At 57.5% G+C, this 17521-nt stretch overlaps 2 protein-coding genes across 9 annotated transcripts in view; both read left to right on the top strand.

Moving 5' to 3' along the window:
* The window catches only part of SYNGAP1 (synaptic Ras GTPase activating protein 1), a 72301-nt gene extending 69301 nt beyond the window's left edge, over positions 1–3000 (top strand). For 4 of the 8 annotated variants that reach the window (XM_056853177.1, XM_056853169.1, XM_056853160.1 and 1 more), the window contains 2 exons: positions 493–575; positions 2637–3000. In XM_056853177.1, the coding sequence (XP_056709155.1) occupies positions 493–575; positions 2637–2792 (239 nt within the window). In that variant the 3' untranslated portion in view covers positions 2793–3000. The remainder of the gene's footprint in view (positions 1–492; positions 576–2636) is intronic. The other 4 variants (XM_056853215.1, XM_056853196.1, XM_056853186.1 and 1 more) reach the window with 2 other exon arrangements.
* Positions 3001–9199: 6199 nt separating this feature from the next.
* ZBTB9 (zinc finger and BTB domain containing 9) lies at positions 9200–10600 on the top strand. Its single transcript, XM_056863563.1, has one exon. The coding sequence runs from the start codon at positions 9203–9205 to the stop codon at positions 10598–10600; it is 1398 nt and encodes a 465-aa protein (XP_056719541.1). The 5' UTR covers positions 9200–9202.
* Positions 10601–17521: the final 6921 nt, after the last annotated feature.

Raw genomic sequence — 17521 nt, 5'->3', positions numbered from 1 at the left:
TGCCGCTACATGAAGCCCCACCCCATCCCCGGCTGAGCCACAAGGCAGAGTGTTCTGTGGGAGGCAAGCAGGGTTGCCAACCTCCAGGTGGGGCCTGGAGAGCTCCCAGAATTACAACGGATCGCCAGACTGCAAGAGATCAGTTGTCCTGGAGGAAAGGGCAGCTTTGGAGGGTATGGCATGATGCCATGCTGAGGCCCCTCCACTCCCCAAACCCCACCCTCCCCAGGCTCCACCTCCAAATCCCCAGAGATTTCCCAGTCGTCTCTCCCCCCCCCCCCGCAACTGCTCCTGAAGGTAGCTGGTTATGGCTGGCTGGGTTAGGTGGGGTTAGGATCCCTCAAGCCCCAGAGGCTGCCTCACCCCCTCACTCAGCCTTGACCAGGGTGGGGGGCGGAAGGGACAGGGTTCCCACCCCCATCCCCCGGCCTGCAGCCACTGATGCTCGTGGGGGGGGGCTTGACCCATGTGTTTTCTCCGTTTCATCCCTAGCTGTTCATCAGGTAACTCTGTATGACTCTGCTTTTGTCACATGGAGGGATCGGGGGGACCCTCGCCGTTCGGTAGCAGACCAGGTGGGTCCTGCACACCCTCCCCTCCCCTCCCCGTAGAGTAGCCCCTCCCTCCTCGCTCTCCTTCGGCACTGCCTGCTGTGTGTGGGGGCTGGGGGTTGCCTGTCCCTCTCTCAGTGCCCCCAGCCGAGGGCTTCAAGACACCCACAATGGGTGGGGGCGGGGGGGAAGAACAGCGTGGCGGGGAGAGGGGGCTTGGTTTTGTGCACATGCGCACAGAAGAAGCGGGGGCCTTCCCCTCCCTCTCTTGAGGGGATTCAGCCCCTGCTCCCAAGGTGGGGCAGCGTCCAGTCCGTCCCTCTCCCGCCAGTCTCATTTCTGTCCCAGGCGCCTTCCAAGGAGCAGCTGGTTCTCCCTTCCCTCATTTCTGAGATGTGGCACCCTCCCTGTCCCCCACCCCGAGCCAAGGGGAGGGGGAGGGGGAGGGAGACACGGGGGTCATTTCCAGCTCTCTCCAGGTCGGTCCCCCAGTGTGATCCCAGCCCCCACCCCGCCTCCTGCATCACTGCCTCCCCCCCCTGTCTTGTGCCTGTCCGCACCGCATTCCACCCAAGCGCCACCGTCTGTTTCCTCGTGAGCAATCCTTGCTTGACGCTGCAAAAAGAGAGAGAGACCTTCACACTCGTGCACACATGTGTGTGTGTTGTGTGTTGTGTGTTGTGTGTGTTATGGGACAGATTTGGAAATTCTTGGTTTTAAGAAAAGCAGGAGATAAATGCTTAAGGGGGAGGGGGGAGGACCCAGGAGGACCCTGCCGTCTGGAAGGGAGGGAGTCCTGAGTACTCCCAGGCATGGGGGGGGGGTCAGTTGTCTGGACAGCTGGCACTGAGAGGTTTGTGTTAGTGGGTGCGGGGTGGCACTTTGGGGGCAGAGGGCCCGGGAGTTGGGGTGTCCCTGCCGAGGACTCTGGAAAGACCTCTTGAACTCAATAACCTCCCCCTGCCTGGCTCCCCCCTCAGGGGCTCCAGCTGGCCTCCTGCCCAACTCGGGCACGAGGCGTGAGGAGATCAGTCCAGTGAATGGAGACACACTTGAGAGCCGCTCCCGGCTCCCCTGTTAGCAGGGACTGGGGCACCTGGGGGGTGGGGGGAGGGCCTTGGCCCCCCACAGCTGGCCAGAGGGAGCACTTCCATTCGGTGGCAGGAGATCTCCTTCCTTGGAGTGTGTGTGTTTTGGGTAGGGTGTAGATGTGTCCACATGAAGGATGCAAATGAAAATGCATTTCCCCACTCGAAACCACACGTACAGAAAGACTAGGGTCCTTCCCTCCCCCCTCCCCCAAATTTCCCTGGTCGGGCTCAGAGTGGTCTAGGAAGCCCCCTGGGGCTGGGGGCATCCCCTCATGGGAACGGCTGCAGAAGGCTGGGCCTGCTGCTCCTACAAAAAGCCCCCCCCAGAAAGGGGGGCTTGCCTGTGTGTGTAAATCTGGCTCCTGGGCTCCAAGCAGAGTCAAAAGAAGCCCCTCTGCCCCCCGCCGGTGGTTCGCTCATGCCAGGGACATGACCCCCTTCATGGTTCTTTCCCTGCAGGAAGGCTGTGCCCACTTCTTTGTGAGTGGCCTGGGAGGGCCCTCGAGCCTTGGAATGGGGAGGGGGCCGAGGCAGCTGAGAAGGGAGGCAGGAGGGGGGGATGTAACTCTGCACCCATCTTCTGGTGGCTCCCAGGGTTTGAGGCTCCCCCAAAGCCCACCAGAGCCCATGCCTGGCAGCGGGCAGCCTTCGGGAATGCGGTAGGTGCCCCCCCCCCCCGGCGCTCCCTGTGGGCCTCCATTTCTGGGCACACGAAAGCAGCACAGAAACTGCGGGGTGGCCCCCCTCCTCGGCAGCAGCCATCAGGGTCCTGCTTCAGGGAGGTGGTTGGCTGAGCGTGGCCCCCACCCCCCGAGGACCACCCATGAGTGGAGCCCCCTCCGTCTCCACGCGGGGCCCTGGGCCGGGTGGGGAGAAGCCCCTCCGTCCCCTGCCGGGCCTGCTTGGGGGGTCAGGGTGCCTTGCCGTGAGAGCCGGCTCCCCCAACGTTAATAAATAAGTGGCGCTCTCTCCCCCCCCTCTGGCTCTGTTGCAGGAGAGGCAGCTTTCCGCCGTGGGTGCAGCAAACCCGCGTCTGAGCGTCGCTATGGGTCAGCCCTGGAACGGGATCCTACCCGGGCAACCGCCTCCGCCCCCGCGACTCCAGATCACGGAAAATGGAGAGTTTCGCAACACCGCGTCTGAGCACTAGCGACCGCCCCCCTGCCTCACCCCACCCCCCCAGCCAGAGGGTGCCATGGGGTGCGGTGGGGTGGGGGGGCCGGTCCGGAAGGAGCCACACGCAGCAGGGCCGGGGAAGGGTCCGGATGCATTTTCAGGGTGTTTTATAGCAGGACACAGACGACAATCTAAACCCCCTCATCCCCACACCTGACCCCCCCTCTGTGCTGGAGCACCTTCTGTCCACCCCCCTCTCCGAAACAGAGGTGGGGGGGGTCTCCTCCTGTCCTTCCTTCCTTCCTTCCCAAATATTTCTCAGGAGTGGCATCCCCCCCTTCCCTCCCTCCCCCCCAAGGCAGCCATGACACATTTCAAAGCTGCAGGGGACCCCTCCATCTCCCCCCCCCCCCGCGCTGCTGCTGGTGGGAGGAACGCTTTGCCTCCAGGGGCAGGCTGGTCCCGATTCCCGTGGGCTGCACTCACTTCAGCCAGCGGCCATGAAGGGTGAGGGGTGGCTCCCCCATTCTTTTCCCCTGCATGGGGGGTGGGTTGGATCAGACAGGTGGGAGGCTTTTCTGATCCCCAAAGGCCCGATGGCCAGGCAGCCCCAGCGTGGGAATGCTGTACCCCCCCCTTCCCCCATTCTGCGCTCTCCATCCTCTGACAAAGGGCTTTGACTGCTCTGTACAGTGCCCCCCCCCCTCGCAACCCCTGTTTCTTTCTGGAAATTATTCTGGATTCTTATTCTATATATACATAGTTCTATATTCCTCAGTGGGGGGCAGGGCAGGGGGGGGACCCACACTTTTGCTCTTTTGTTTTCCTTCCTGTTCTCAAGCTGCCCCCCTCCTCAACCGGGGTTTCTGGGGAGGGGCCGTCAAACTATCTCAAAGAAGCCATTTTAGAACTGCCCAGCCGCAGGGCACTCAGGGCAGGAGGTGGGGGGTGGGGTCCTGCCCCATGCCTGCCGGGGAGAAGCAAAGGGAAAGGGGGCTCCGGCCCCCCCGCGCGTGTGGTGCTCGCTCACTCGCCGTCTGTCCGTCAGTCCGTCCGTCCGTCCGTCGTGCTTTGGTTCCTGAGCTGCCGCTGGGTGAAAAAAGTGTTCTTGGGCGCCGTGGTGAATCTCTCTCGTGGCCTCTGTTCTTTCTCTTGCTATTCTGGTGCATCTTCTTCCTCCCCCTCTCCCCCCCCCCGCCCTCTCTCTGTCTCTGCTTCCCTCAGGCCAATCTCGCCCTCTCTGATCCAGATTACTTTTGTAAGGTCTCTCCTGCTCTCTCGACCCCCCCCTTTCTCTCTCTGCCCCTCCCCTCTCCCCCACCCCCCGGACAATGACGGTGGTTCAGGCTGGCACCGTAGATATTTATACGTATTATTATGATGCTGAATTATGATTATTATTATGATTATTATTACTATTATATAAAAGTTTGTACATATGTGAAATCCCTCGACCGCCTCCCTCCCTCCCTCCGATATTCTCCCAGACACACACACACACCGCCGCCTGCTCCCCGTGGACCTCCCCAGGTGTAATTACCGCGGGATTTGTACTGTACATAAGAAGAACTCTCTGGACCTCAATCCTCTGTACATATTTCCTACCTTCCGAAGGGAGTTCAGGTCATGGGGAAGCCGGGCCCTTGACATCATTTTGCGGCCCCCAGGCAAACGCTCTCTCTCTCTCTTGCTCTCAAGCTCTCGAGTTAATTTTATGTCAAATTTATTTTTTCTCATTTTTTTCCTGGAGTGTGTGGTGAAAACAGAAGAAAATGTTTAATAAAAAGCAATTGGTCTTTTACAGCCTGTGTGAACTGTAAAGGTTTGGGGGGGAGGGGTGTGCCTGGGGAAACGGGAGGTGGAGGAGGGCCTTTGGGGACCTGTGGAATGCAGGCCAGGAGCCCAAGGGGGGGGGCGACCTCCACCCCCGCGGCCAGTGACGGAGCAGCGCGGCCACCTGCGGCGAGATCCGTCTCACGCCTCCTCTCCTGTGGTGCTAAGCACCAGGGGCGCCTTCAAGGGACAGGCTCCACAGCTGCGGCCCAGCCAAATTTGCACCTTTGCGCACCACGAACACAGACTGTTGCTCTTCCACCGATCCAGACCAACAGACGGACTGCTCTCCTGGTCTGTGGTTGGGTGGGCACCCTGGGGCAAATGCCAGAGGAGCTGTTCCCGCACTTTATTGCTTTGTGGAAACTGGTTGGTTTCCTTGTGTTTACAGGCTTTTTTTTTTTTTTTTGAAAGGGTGTTTTCATTTTGCAATTCTTTCTGGAGAAAGCAGGTGTTTTTTTTAGGTGTTAACGGATGTTGGGCCAAGACAGCCAAACAAAACCCCCAAAGGGAAGTAATGGCAGGTTCTCTTCCGCATCCTGTTAGAGGATCTGTACTAAACAGTTTTCAAGGCTTTGCCTGTGCATAACTGATTAGCAGCAGAGTTCTCCAGGATTTATCATTTAGAGGTGATTTACAACCTTAGCTCTGATAATACAAAATAGTAGGGAGTAGAGTTCGGTCCTCTGAACGGTTAACCAGCAAACCAGAAAGAACACCTGTGGAAACTTTTATCTTTGAGAAAATAAAGTATTCTTTTATTGAGCAAGACAGAAAAAATATAGGCATGAAAACAACCCTACAATTATTGTGAAGATAAATACGAGAATGACCAAATATGGAATCATATTATAGCAAGTAATAGTTTTAAAAAGCAAATCAGGCTTCAGCTATTTTTCCTCACTGCTTTTAGGGATTATCAAAAGCCCAAGTTACCCAAGAATCTCACCTAGAGATCTTCTTCTGAGACTTCCAGCCAGAGACACCTTTTCATGAGATCAGAGATGGAGTTCAGCAACGCAGCTTTATTTGATTTCAGCACAGAACTGACTTACACACTGAACGTGCCCTGCTTATATGCCCCCCTGGCCGCCTGCGGCCACTCCCCCCCCCCCATTCGTGATGGGGGGGAAAATACCCTCTCGGTGACCAATGGGACATGTTGGCTTAGGGCCAATAGGATCCGTTTGCTTGACCAATAGGGTGAGCAGGGTTTAGGATCCTTCGTGCAGAACTCAAGCTCCTAAGCCTCCCTTGATTACTACCCAACTATATACATACACAACAAAAACCAATGTCATATTTCTCTATATCTGATTTATTATAATCATGTGATCATATCTAGAGATTTTATTGGTTGTAATTAAATATGAGACAAGCAACATGTGCAAATAAGCCAATCAGCATGTGCACATGAGATGCATTTGATATAGCAAAATAAGGCCAATCTGAACTCTCAACCTCTATTGAAAAGCAAATAATGTAACTTTTTTTGTGTAACAGTTTCAACTTCGCCCAAGATGAGAGTAACTCTAAGCAACAGAGTCCATTGCCCATTGGAAAGCGTGGGAACTCCCCGCCAACTCTCCAAATCGGCAAGAAAAGAGCAGAGACGCCGTTGCTACCGGTCATGTATCCCTTGGAAGCTGCTCGATCCCTTGAACCTGTGCAGCGTGTAGCTAATGCTTGAGGGACGGAAGGGCTGGGACAAATCTGGCAACTGGCCGCGGGGCGCTGGAGGGTCCCTGTGGGCAGGGGCGGGAGGCCCAGCGCGGGCGGAGATCCGCGTCCAGGCGGCCTCCCGAGAGGGCCGGAGGCGGGCGGGCCGGGCGGGCAGGCCCCCCCCTCCTCGCGCCATGGCCCCCAGGGCGTGGACGCGGCCTTGGGCCGGGGCAGAGGGGCCGCTGCGCACTCGGAGGCCCCCAGGGTCAAGCCCCTCCTCCTCCCCCCCCGCGGGCAGCCTCTCCGGGTCAAAGGTCCAGGCAGGTAGGGGGGGCGGAAGAGAGCCGCCCGCAGAGCCGCTGCCGGTGCGAGGAGCCACTCCTCAGCCCTGACGGGCAGCCCAAGGGCCAATCAGGGGGCAGCGGCGCATCCGGGCGCTGCTGGGCCGCCCCTCCCGGCCGGACCCCGGTGGCGGTGGCGCAGGGGGCGGGGCTGCAGGGGCCCGCGGCGGCGGCGGTTGGCCGGAGGGCTCGGAGGAGGCGGGCCTCCTGATTCCCGGCCCTTCACGGGCTCGGCGTGAGAGGAAGCGCCGGCCCATTGGCTAGGGCCATGGGCGGGGCGAGTGCAGCGATCCAACCACCGCCGGGGCATCCCGCCTCTCCCATTGGGCCAGCAAGCCGCGAGGGGGCGGGGCCTCTCCTCCCCACAGGGGCGGGCTCGCTGGCCGGGGGGAGGGGGGCGACGGAGGGACCCGGAGGAGGCGGCGGCGGCGAGGTGAGGCGGCCCCCCCTCCGTCCCCACCCCCGCCACGCACGCAGCGCTCGGAGGCAGCCAGGCAGCCCCCCCTCCCGCCCCCCCCGTGAAGGGTGCCTCTGAGCACGTGCAGAGAGCCGCCTCCTGGGGCGGGTGCAGAAGCCCCGCCTGGCGTCGTCTTTCCTCTCCCTCCTGGGCCCCCCGCGGCCCCGCTGCACACTCCCCCCCCCCAGCCCCCCACGCCCTCCCGGGCACGGGTTCGGCCCGCGGGAGGGAGGGAGGGGGGTCCGAAGGCCATCAGGAGGCTGGGCTGGGCCAGGCCGGAGGCACCCTTGAAGGCCGCCCCCCACCTACACCAAGAGGGGCCAGGGCGGGGGGGGCCCCGGCTCCCTCCCTCCCTCCGGGGCAGCAAGTGGCGTTCCGAGGTCGACTGCCTCTGGCCAAAAAATCCTCCTGTTTTGAGAAAGGGACTGCCTGGCTGGATCAGGGGATGCTGCAGACAGGTTTCAGGGAGGCTTTTGGTCAGGTTCCACATAGTATTCTAGTTGACAAACTGGGAAGATGTGGGTTGGATCCTATTATTGTGAGGAGGATCTGCCACTGGTGGACAGATCGCACCCAGAGAGTGCAAGTTCATGGTTCCTCCTCCACTTGCAGAGGAGATCCTCAGGGATCTGTGCTGGGCCCTGATTGGGATGAAGGAGTAGAGGGGATGCTTATTCAATTTGCAGATGATACTAAATTGGGAGGGGTAGCAAATACGGTAGAAGACAGAGCCAGGATGCAGGATGATCTTGACAGGCTAGAGAAGTGAGGAAAGGTTGAAGGAGCTGGGTATGTTTAGCCTGAAGAGGAGAAGACGGAGAGGGGATATGAGAACCATGTTCAAGGACTTGAAGGGCTGTCAAAGAGAGGAGGGTGCCGAGTTGTTTTCTGTGGCCCCAGAAGGTCAGACCAGAACCAACGGGTTGAAAATAAATCACAAGAGTTTGCTTCTAGACATTAGGAAAATTTTTCTAACAGTCAGAGCGGTTCCTCAGTGGAACAGACTTCCTCAGAAGGGGGTAAGCTCTCCTTCCGTGTAGGTTTTTAAGCAAGAGGCTAGATGGCCATCTGTCAGCAATGCTGATTCTGTGAACTTAGGCAGATGATGAGAGGCATCTTGGCCATCTTCTGATCACTAGGTGTGTGTGGGGGGGAGGTAGTTGTGAATTTCCTCCATTGTGCAGGGGGTTGGACTTGATGACCCTGGTGGGCCCTTCCAACTCTATGATTCTATGACCATGGAGGGTCCTCTCGGATCTCTGAAGGAAGGAGTGCCTCCTCCCTGCCTGGGGTTGGGGGGGGATCTGAGTGGCTTTGGGGCAGTCACCAGCCCCACTCCCTCTTGACTGCTGAGAGCTGGGGGGGGGGACACCCAGTAGAACCGATGGGCAGGGGCTTCAGGAGGGACAAGAGGAAACGGGTCTTTATTCAGTGGACAGTTGCATTGTGGGGACGCTCGGCCGGCGGAGGTGGTGACGGCCACGAGCATAGATGGTTTTAATAAGGAGTTAGGTTAATGGAGGAGGGGCCCATTAGTGGCTGCCGCTAGCCAAGGTGGCGGAAGGGAGCCCCCACCTGCTGAGGCAGTCAACCTCTGGCTCCCAGTGTGAGCAGGCACTGTTGGGGGAGGGTTTACCTGATCCTGCAGGGCAAGCGGTTGGGCACTCCATGGGGGGGGGGCGTGGTGGGCTGGACGGACCCTCCCTGGTCTGACCCAGCGGGGCTCTCCTGGGGTTCTGACTTCGGATCATAGAACCATAGAGTTGGAAGGGACCACCAGGGTCATCTAATGCAACCCCCTGCACCATGCAGGAAATTCACACCTCCCCCCTCACACCCCCAGTGACCCCCCTACTCCATGCCCAGAAGATGGCCAAGGTGCCCTCCCTCTCATCATCTGCCTCTCATGATCATAGAATCAGCATGGCTGACAGATGGCCATCTAGCTTCTGCTGAAAAACCTCCAGGGAAGGAGAGCTCACCACCTCCCGAGGAAGCCTGCATTCCACTGACTGTCAGGAAGTTCTTCCTAATTTGCCCCTTTTCTCTTCTTCCCTCCGCCTCCCGGCCCTTCTTCTTCCCGTGGCGGCTGCTGCTGCAGCCCCCCCTGTCTACGCCACCCACGTGAGCCAACTTCCGGCCCGGGGCGCCATGGAGCCCGAGACGCGCAGCGTTCAGATCCAGTTCCCCCACTACGCAGCAGTCCTGCTGGAGTCGCTCAACAAGCACCGGCTGGAGGGGAAGTTCTGCGACATCTCGATCCACGTCCAGGGCCGCGTCTTCCAGGCCCACAAGAGCGTGCTGGCCGCCTCCTCGCCCTACTTCCACGACAAGCTGCTCCTCAACGACACCAACTGCATTGTTCTGCCCAGCGTCATCGAGCCGGACGCCTTCGAGAACCTGCTGCAGCTCATCTACTCCGGCCGCCTGAAGCTACTCCTGGAGGCCCTGCCTAGCCACCTCCTGGTGGCCAGCGGCCTGCAGATGTGGCAGGTGGTGGACCAGTGCTCAGGCATCCTGAAGGAGCTGGAGGGGGGCCCCTGCCGGCCGTGGTCGGGCCGGGCCAGTGAGAGCCAGTCGCCCAGCAGCAGCAACTACTTTGCGGGGGCACGCGAGGAGGGGGAGGCCGCGAGCGCGGCGGACGGACCTGGCCGCCGCATGCAGCACGGCTGCCCGGATGACGAGGTGCTGAAGATCCGGGTGCCCCATGACGAAGACGAGGAAGAGGAGGAGGAGGAAGAGGACGACGAGCGGCAGGCTCCGATTTGCAGTGGCTCTGCCGACAGCCCCGTGAAGGTCATCCTGGACGAATCCGAGGAGGGCAACCGCGACGGCTGCTCGAAAGGCCCCGGGGAGCTGGGCTCTGCCCCCCACGAGCCCCCCAAAATCTTCTACATTAAGCAGGAACGCTTTGATGCTGAGGAGGGGGCCACTTCGGTGCTGGGCAGGGCCCCCGGCTCCTCCTTGTCCGAGTCCAGCTTCCTCAAGTCTTTGGGGCGGCCACTCGGCATGGCCGACGTGCCAGGCCTGTGCCAGGCGGAGATCCAGGAGACCGGGGAGGTCAGCTACATCCTCCCCAGTGGGGCCTTCTCATCCACCGCGGCACCCGGCTTCTCCGTGAAGGCCCAGCCGCTCTCCTCGGACTCCTCCGTGCCTTTCCCGGAGAGCTCCTGGAAGCCGGTCGACCTGCACGGGAACGAGATCATCGCCCACGCCGTCCACGGGCAGGTGGTGCACGCCCCCGTCAAGCTGATGTCGGCCCCTGACGGCAAGAAGTTCGGCTGCCTGTGCGGGAAGCGCTTCGCGGTGAAGCCCAAGCGGGACCGGCACATCATGCTGACCTTCAGCCTGCGCCCCTTCGGCTGCTCCGTCTGCAACAAGAAGTTCAAGCTCAAACACCACCTGACGGAGCACATGAAGACCCATGACGGCAACCTCTACGCCTGCGAGGATTGCGGCCGCAAGTTCCGCGTCCAGAGCTGCTTCCTGAAGCACAAGGAGCTCTGCAAGGGGCAGGGTTGGGCCACTGCGTGCTGGACCTACAAGTAGAGCCCGGGACTGGGGGGGAGCGTGGAGCCCGCCGTCATCTTGCCCATGGCCAGGGAGCGGAACGGGGGGGAGGCTTGGCTTGTCAACCCCACCCCTGACGAGGGGCCAGGGAAGACCGGGGATGGGGGCTGTGGTGGTAAAGACGCCCCTGCTGCATGGACCTGCCGGGAGCCCCGATCCCCCAGCCTCACATCTTGTGCAGCTTTGGGGAGAGTGGATATTTCGTCAGGGGTTGGGTTGGAACAGTGAAGGACACTCCCAGGGTTGCTATGGGAGAGCAGCAGCAGCTCTCAGACCTGCGAGTCTCTTTCCGGACAGCTCCCTGGTTGGTGAATGTCAGGCCCTGACGGCAGCAGCACCAGGCTGGGCCCAGTGGGAGGCCTCGCCCAGCCGCCCCTGCTGTCTCACCTTCTTGGGGTTTCAGCTTCAGGGTTGCCCATTCTGCCCTCCGTCCTGGTCTGAATTGTGCCTAGGAGCAGAAAACAGCTCGCTCGTTCGAGGGGCAGGCAACGCAGTGTCTCACACCAACTGTCTGCAACTCATTGGCCTCCCCTCCCCCACTCTCTCTCTGGAGGGCTCTGGTGTGTGTGTGTGGGGGGGTGCCCTCGGCTCCGGATCTGGTCCTGCACAGGCTGTTTCCTGCCCGGCTGCTCTCCGCCTTGTGTGGGGCTGAGGAGAGCGGCTGGGGTGAACTTCCTTTGGCCCAGGGGCCCTGCCGGAGCCTCCCACAGCACAAGGCCGGCTGACTGGCCTTGTTTGTGGAACTGCAGAATTGCACGGCCAGTTTCTTTCATGTAACAAGATACGACTCCCTCCAGGCATATCTTCGCATGGCATAAGCCTGCTATAGAGAGAGGTGGGGTGGGGGTCATCTCCTGGTTGGCTTCCTGGCCACTGTGGGAAAGAGGAGGCTGGCCTCAGTGGGCTCTCACTGGCGTGATCCAGCAGGGGATACTCTGGCGATGTTCTGTAAGTCCTGATCATTTCCCTGCCAGCCTTTTGGGGTGATACCCGGTGGAGGGAAGGCGGCAGGATCCTCAAAGGCTGCCCTGCGGAGAAGCCGGGTGCAGGCTGATGTGTGGAGGGTCCTTGTGGCCAGGCTGGACAGTGGCCTGGCAGTGGTGGAGCTGGTACAAAGCACCTGGCCGGGCTCCGGCTGTGGGAGGAGAGGCTGAGCTGGCCTGAAATCCCCTCCTGGCAGCAAGGGCTGCTTGTGCTGCTCGGAGGATCACGAGGAGAGAAGCATTTCGAGAGGCCGGATTCCCAAGTCCAGCGGCTCCTGGGAGATCAACAAAATTTTCGGGGTCTGAGCTTTTGAGAGTTGGAGCTCTTGGATGCTCCTGGTCTCTAATCTAGCTGTTCTACTGCAGATCAACACACCCCCCCCTCTGAAAGAGGCTGCAGCTCTCCCTGCAGAAGAACAGGCGCAGCCTGACAGCCAAAGAGCAGAAGCAAACCCTTCACCTGCCTGGGGCGGGGGGAGGCAGGGTCGGGGGGGGATGTGGGCCCTCCAGGAACAGACAAGTGGGCGCGTGTGAGGGAGACGGAGAGAAGGTCCGGAACGTTGTTTGTAAAAGACAAATCAGGGATTGCAGCTTTGAAATAAAAGACCAGAAAACTCTCAGGATGGGAATAATAAACTTTTGTGCTGATTCACAAACTCAAGGAGCTTGATCCACTTTAACCACGACTTTCCAGGAATTGCTTTTTGCGTGTACGCAGAGTGAGATGTCTGGTTCTTCCTCGTCATTAAACGCCGCTTCCAGTCAGGACTTGCTGCTGTTTCTGGAAGCTGGAAATTCAGGTCCGGTTGGCCGCAGGGGAGTCAAGTGGGGTGCATCTGGGAAGGAGGCCGAGCCCCATGGCTGGTCTCGGTCAGAGGCGGTGGCACCTTCGCCCTGTGCCCAGAAGGCCCAAGGCTGGCACAGCACATAGTGGGAGAACGTTCCCGTGTGCCACCACTGTGCTCCGGCGGAGTGGTGCCGTCTGTGCTGGGGAAAGGCGAGGAGGCTGGCGGCTGAGTGTGGCCTTGAGAGAGATGCTCAGAGCTTCCTCACCAGACGAGGAAATAGTTCAGGATGATGCCCCGGCTAAAATCCCAGATAAGCAGTGAGGTGCCCCTGGGGCCACCTTAGATGGAGGGTGGCCCCTGCAGTCCAGCTCTTGAGTGGGGTGTGTGCCAAGGGCTCGGTATGCCAAGCAGGGGGAGGGCTTAAGTGTTTCTCCTGCACCCTCCCCAGCCCTTGTTGGTGGCTGTTGTTGGTGTGCCCAGTCTGCCATGCTCGGGGAGTGTGCTCTAAAGCACCAGAAACACAGCGTTCATCCCAACGGGTAGCCCTTCTGGTCCAGGCAGCTGTCTTGTGTGTGAGCTACTTGCAGCATGGCACTGGGTGTGGTCATGCTGCCTCCAAGCACCATCTCGCCAGGAGCTGCCCAAGAGAGCCAGCGAAGCTCTGTGCCACGGAGTTCCCTGTAAGGGGGTAGTTTCTTGTGGCTGCACAGCCAGGCTTGAAAAGGGAGGGGGGGTGAACAATGCCTTGGCTGACCGCAGGAGGCAGAATAGGCAAACTGGGAAGACCCTCCCCCCCCGCCCTGCAGTTTTTGCCCCTGCTGACTGACCGAACCAGAGCAAACGTGTCTGACCTTACACAACAGTCAGGTCAGCAAGTGAAATATGAGCAGCTCTCGTTCAGCTGCAAGCTACCTTTCAAAGCTACTCAGCAGAACAGGGCCTTGGTCGTGCTTCTAAAAGCCACCCTCGAGGTTGCCCGGCCTCATCATTCAAGGCAAGTTCTCTTTTGGGGGCCCAGGGAAGAGGAGGCGGCTTGGCTGCAACAGGGGTGGGAAGGAGTGGGGGGTGGGGGAGGAGGAGCCCACTCTTAGAGGCAGCTTCCAAGGTGGACTCGAAAAATAGTCTCCTGACCGCGCGTGCCCCAAATCAGCCATGTGACTCTTGCTTTGGGGGCACCTAGTGGAGGGGTCCTCCTGGTGGTGCTGCAGGGCCTCTCGGAATGCCCGTCCAATGGGGGGGCACCCACCCGGGGGGGTTGCTACTTGCCACTTCTGTGCAGAGTCTCGGGGCTTTTCTGAGGCAAGGGGAGGCTGTGGGAGACTCTTGATGGTGTCTTGTTTCCCTCCCTCACTCAGAGGGCACTCGAGGCTGCTGACAGACTATTAAAAAGCAATAACCACACTTTAAGCTCACATTGACAAATAAACCCTTTGCATCCTCCTAAACTCAACCCAAGGGGGATGGAGCCAAAGAGAGCCCTGCGTTCCAAGCGGGAAACCCTAGGCTGACCCATGGGGGGTTGTGGGCTGAGGTGGAAGCACAGGGGCCTCTTCTGGTTTTGCGTGTGCTGCAGAGCCCAGGGGCTCCTCTGGACTGCATGCCTGGTGCTGCCCAGAGGTCCTGGAGGAGTTCTGCTCTTGCTCTGGGGTTCCTGACCCCCAAAAGCTGTGCACATGTGCAATGTGGTTGTCTTAAAGGCAAGCACCATAACAAGCCCATCTCCTGGGAGAGGACCTTCAAAACACCAAACTGGACCACGTGGGTGGTGTCCTCAGAGCTGGTGTGGTTGTGACCGCTTGAGCATCAGCATAAGACTGCAGACATGAAGGTCACTGGGGGCCCCAAAATTGGTGGATAGACACATCCCACTGTTACTATATGCAGATGATGCCGTCCTTCTTTCTAGAACACCTATTGGAATTAGGAGGGCCTTGTGCTCGCTTGCGAGTTATTGTACTGACAACCGACTTGAGGTTAACTACTCAAAGACTAAGGTAATGGTTTTTGCCAACAAGCCAAAACTTTATTCTTGGTGTCTGAATGGGGTCAAGATAGAGCAAGTGCATTGCTACAAATACCTAGGAGTGGTCTTTCAGGCATCAGGCTCAAAAATTACTCATATAGCCCATGCCACTGCAAATGCCTAAAAAAGCGCAACAGCTATAAAAAAGTTTTTCTGGACTAAGGGAGGACGTTCAGTCATAGCTGCTGTCAAGCTATTTAAAGCTAAAACTTTCCCAAATGTTATATGGGGCGCCGCTTATTACCACAGCAAATAACTCCATGATGGAGAAGATGCAATCTAAATTTTTGAGAGCTGTCCTACAAGTCCCTCCCAGTGTCTCCAACGCTGCAGTTCGAATGGAGACTGGGGAGCTTACGGTCGAAGCAAGGATATGGATTGCTTCGATCTCCTATTGGCTTAAAATAGCTTCACGCCCTAAAGGACTTGTTAGCCTAATCTTGCATGACACTTTTGTTTCTCCCTGGTTGAGAAACTTGAAGTATGAACTAGGCTTCTACAGTCTCTCAGAACAACTGCTCCTGTCTATGGGTTATTTACAGGCCAGGGCCTTGATAAGGCAAAGAGTCTTAGATTTAGAAAGACAGCATGACATAAACAGAGTTAACAATGTGTGTTACAACTGGAGCACTCTTACCATCTTGGCCCCGATGTCCTATCTTACCCACTTGGATAACCCTGACCACAGGTGGGCCTTTACTCTGATGCGTTGTGATGCTCTTACTTCAGCTATATCGGGAGATATAAAAAGTTACCTTACAGTGAACGTTTGTGTCCTTGCTCTGATGGGAGTATAGAGACCCTCGATCAGGTCATGTTTGACTGTAAAATCTATAGCAAGATACGTGAAACCATCTCCTCTGTAATAGTTGGCTTCCCAGGGAGATCCAGAGCAATCTGCCTTTCTAACATGCTCTCAGATAAGGACATGGAGCTAACCTTTAAAGTGGCCAAATTTGGATGGCAAGCTATGAATAGGGCTGTTGAATTAAAAAAAATTCGGTATAGTTCGGATTCGGCTGAATTCGGCCCGTTTAGATTCGGGATATGCCGAAGTCTGAACTCCCCCACTATGCATAATGAGCAGGAGGGTGTGGAATTTCCCCTTTTGTATGGGACTCGGGACCAGGCAAATGCATTCTTTAAGTCACCATTTGAAAACCAGTTTTAGCAAGCATCAAAATAGACCTAACCGTTGTATGAATGAGGGAAAACCTGAGGACATGCAACTGAAGCCCCCCCTCAAACCAGGGAGAGAGGGACTCGAGGGGGCACCCCCCCCAGACAGAACGGGCGAAAGCCCCCTTTGGCTTCCCCCCTACCCACAGAAACTGCTCCCTCCTCACACACGCACAGACTGCTTCCCCCACACACACACACACAGGAGAAAAAGTATAGATTAAAGCCCCCAAAGGGGTCTTACTGTGGCTGTCTTCTGTTCCATCAAGAGGGGCTGGGAGGAAGACTGGGCAATCCAAGACGATTCCATTTAAGCACGGAACGTTTTGCTCTGGAGATGCATACAGGATCGGGTGATCCATTCATCCCAATAGGGAAAAGGGGAAAGCCCATATCTCGGGGTCCCCTGACCCAATGTTTACAAAACTTGGGGGGTCTCTTAAGAAGGCTTGTCTGAAGCTCCGCTGAAAGTATGGGGTCTGTACCCCCAACAATGCACCCCTGCAGCCACGGAAAGAGAAAAAGGGGGGAGCCGATATTTCTACCCCCACTGAACCCATCTTTACAAAACTTGGGGGGTCTCTTAAGAAGGCTCGTCTGAAGATATCCTGAAGGTTTGGGGGCTGCACCCCCAAAAAAGCACCCCCTGCAGCCACGGAAATGGAAAAGGGGGAGGGGGAAATGGGTGGAGCCCATATATCGGGACCCCCTGACCCAAAGTCTACAAAACTTGGGGGGTCTCTTAAGAAGGCTTGTCTGAAGCTCCGCTGAAAGTTTGGGGTCTGTACCCCAAAAAAATGCACCCCCTGCAGCCACGGAAAGAGAAAAGGGGGGAGCCCATATTTCGGGACCCCCTGACCCAATGTTTACAAAACTTCGGGGGTCTCTTAAGAAGGCTTGTCTGAAGCTCCACTGAAAGTTTGGGGTCTGTACCCCCAAAAATGCACCCCCTGCAGCCACGGAAAGAGAAAAGGGGGAGCCCATATCTCGGGACCCCCTGACCCAATGTTTACAAAACTTCGGGGGTCTCTTAAGAAGGCTTGTCTGAAGCTCCACTGAAAGTTTGGGGTCTGTACCCCCAAATATGTGCCCCTTGCAGCCACGGAAAGGAGCGAATGTGCACAAGCACCCCTACACACACACAAGGATTTCTCTCACTCTCTCTCTCTCCCCGGCCCGGCCGCGCAGCAGCTGATTCCTCCAGTACTCAATCCTGACTGATTGGCCAGAAGAAGACCCAGCTTGGCCACCGATTGGCCGGGGGAGGAGAATGCTGCTTACTGACGGTTATGCTGCTTACCGACGCCCCGAATTTGCCAGATTTATTCGTGAACTCCCGAACTCGCTGAATTCGGCTCCCCCGGTTTCCCGCCATTTTTGAGTTTGGTTCGTCCCGAACTAAAAACCGCCGAATCGGGAAATTCGGCTGTTTTTCAGTTCGGGCCGAACCGAACCGACAGCCCTAGCTATGAAGACTAGGCGAGCTTGGGTTGAACTTAATGGATGAGCGATTTTTATTAATATTGATTGCAATTTTGCATCATATTTTATGTACCATATTTTAAAATCATATTCTTAATGGCTCCCCCATGAGTGAGCAACTATTTTTGTCAACTATTTATTGGTGTATTCAATCGCTATCCTGCTACTATGTATATATATTTTTATCTGCTGGTCTTGGACCGTATTAAAGATTATTATTATTATGAAGGTCACTGGGGGACAGTGGGCTGTTCATTGTGTCTCAGTCCGACCTGCCTCACAGGGCTGTTGTGAGGTTAAGATGGTGGTTGGGAGAACTATGTATGCCCTTGAAGGATGAATGGGATAAAAATGGGATCAGTTTTGCAGATATAGACAGTGGGAAAGAGGCATGCTGCTGCCGTGTTGTCTGTGGCTGCCGGGCTCTTTCCTACAAAGACCCGTG

This window comes from Euleptes europaea, chromosome 1 (assembly GCF_029931775.1).
Source record: "Euleptes europaea isolate rEulEur1 chromosome 1, rEulEur1.hap1, whole genome shotgun sequence".
NCBI lineage: Eukaryota > Metazoa > Chordata > Lepidosauria > Squamata > Sphaerodactylidae > Euleptes > Euleptes europaea.
This window is presented reverse-complemented; position numbering and strand designations above follow the sequence as displayed.

Coding starts and splice junctions, on each gene's coding strand:
- ZBTB9 (XM_056863563.1), top strand. CDS start 9,203: ATGGAGCCCGAGACGCGCAGCGTTCAGATCCAGTTCCCCCACTACGCA.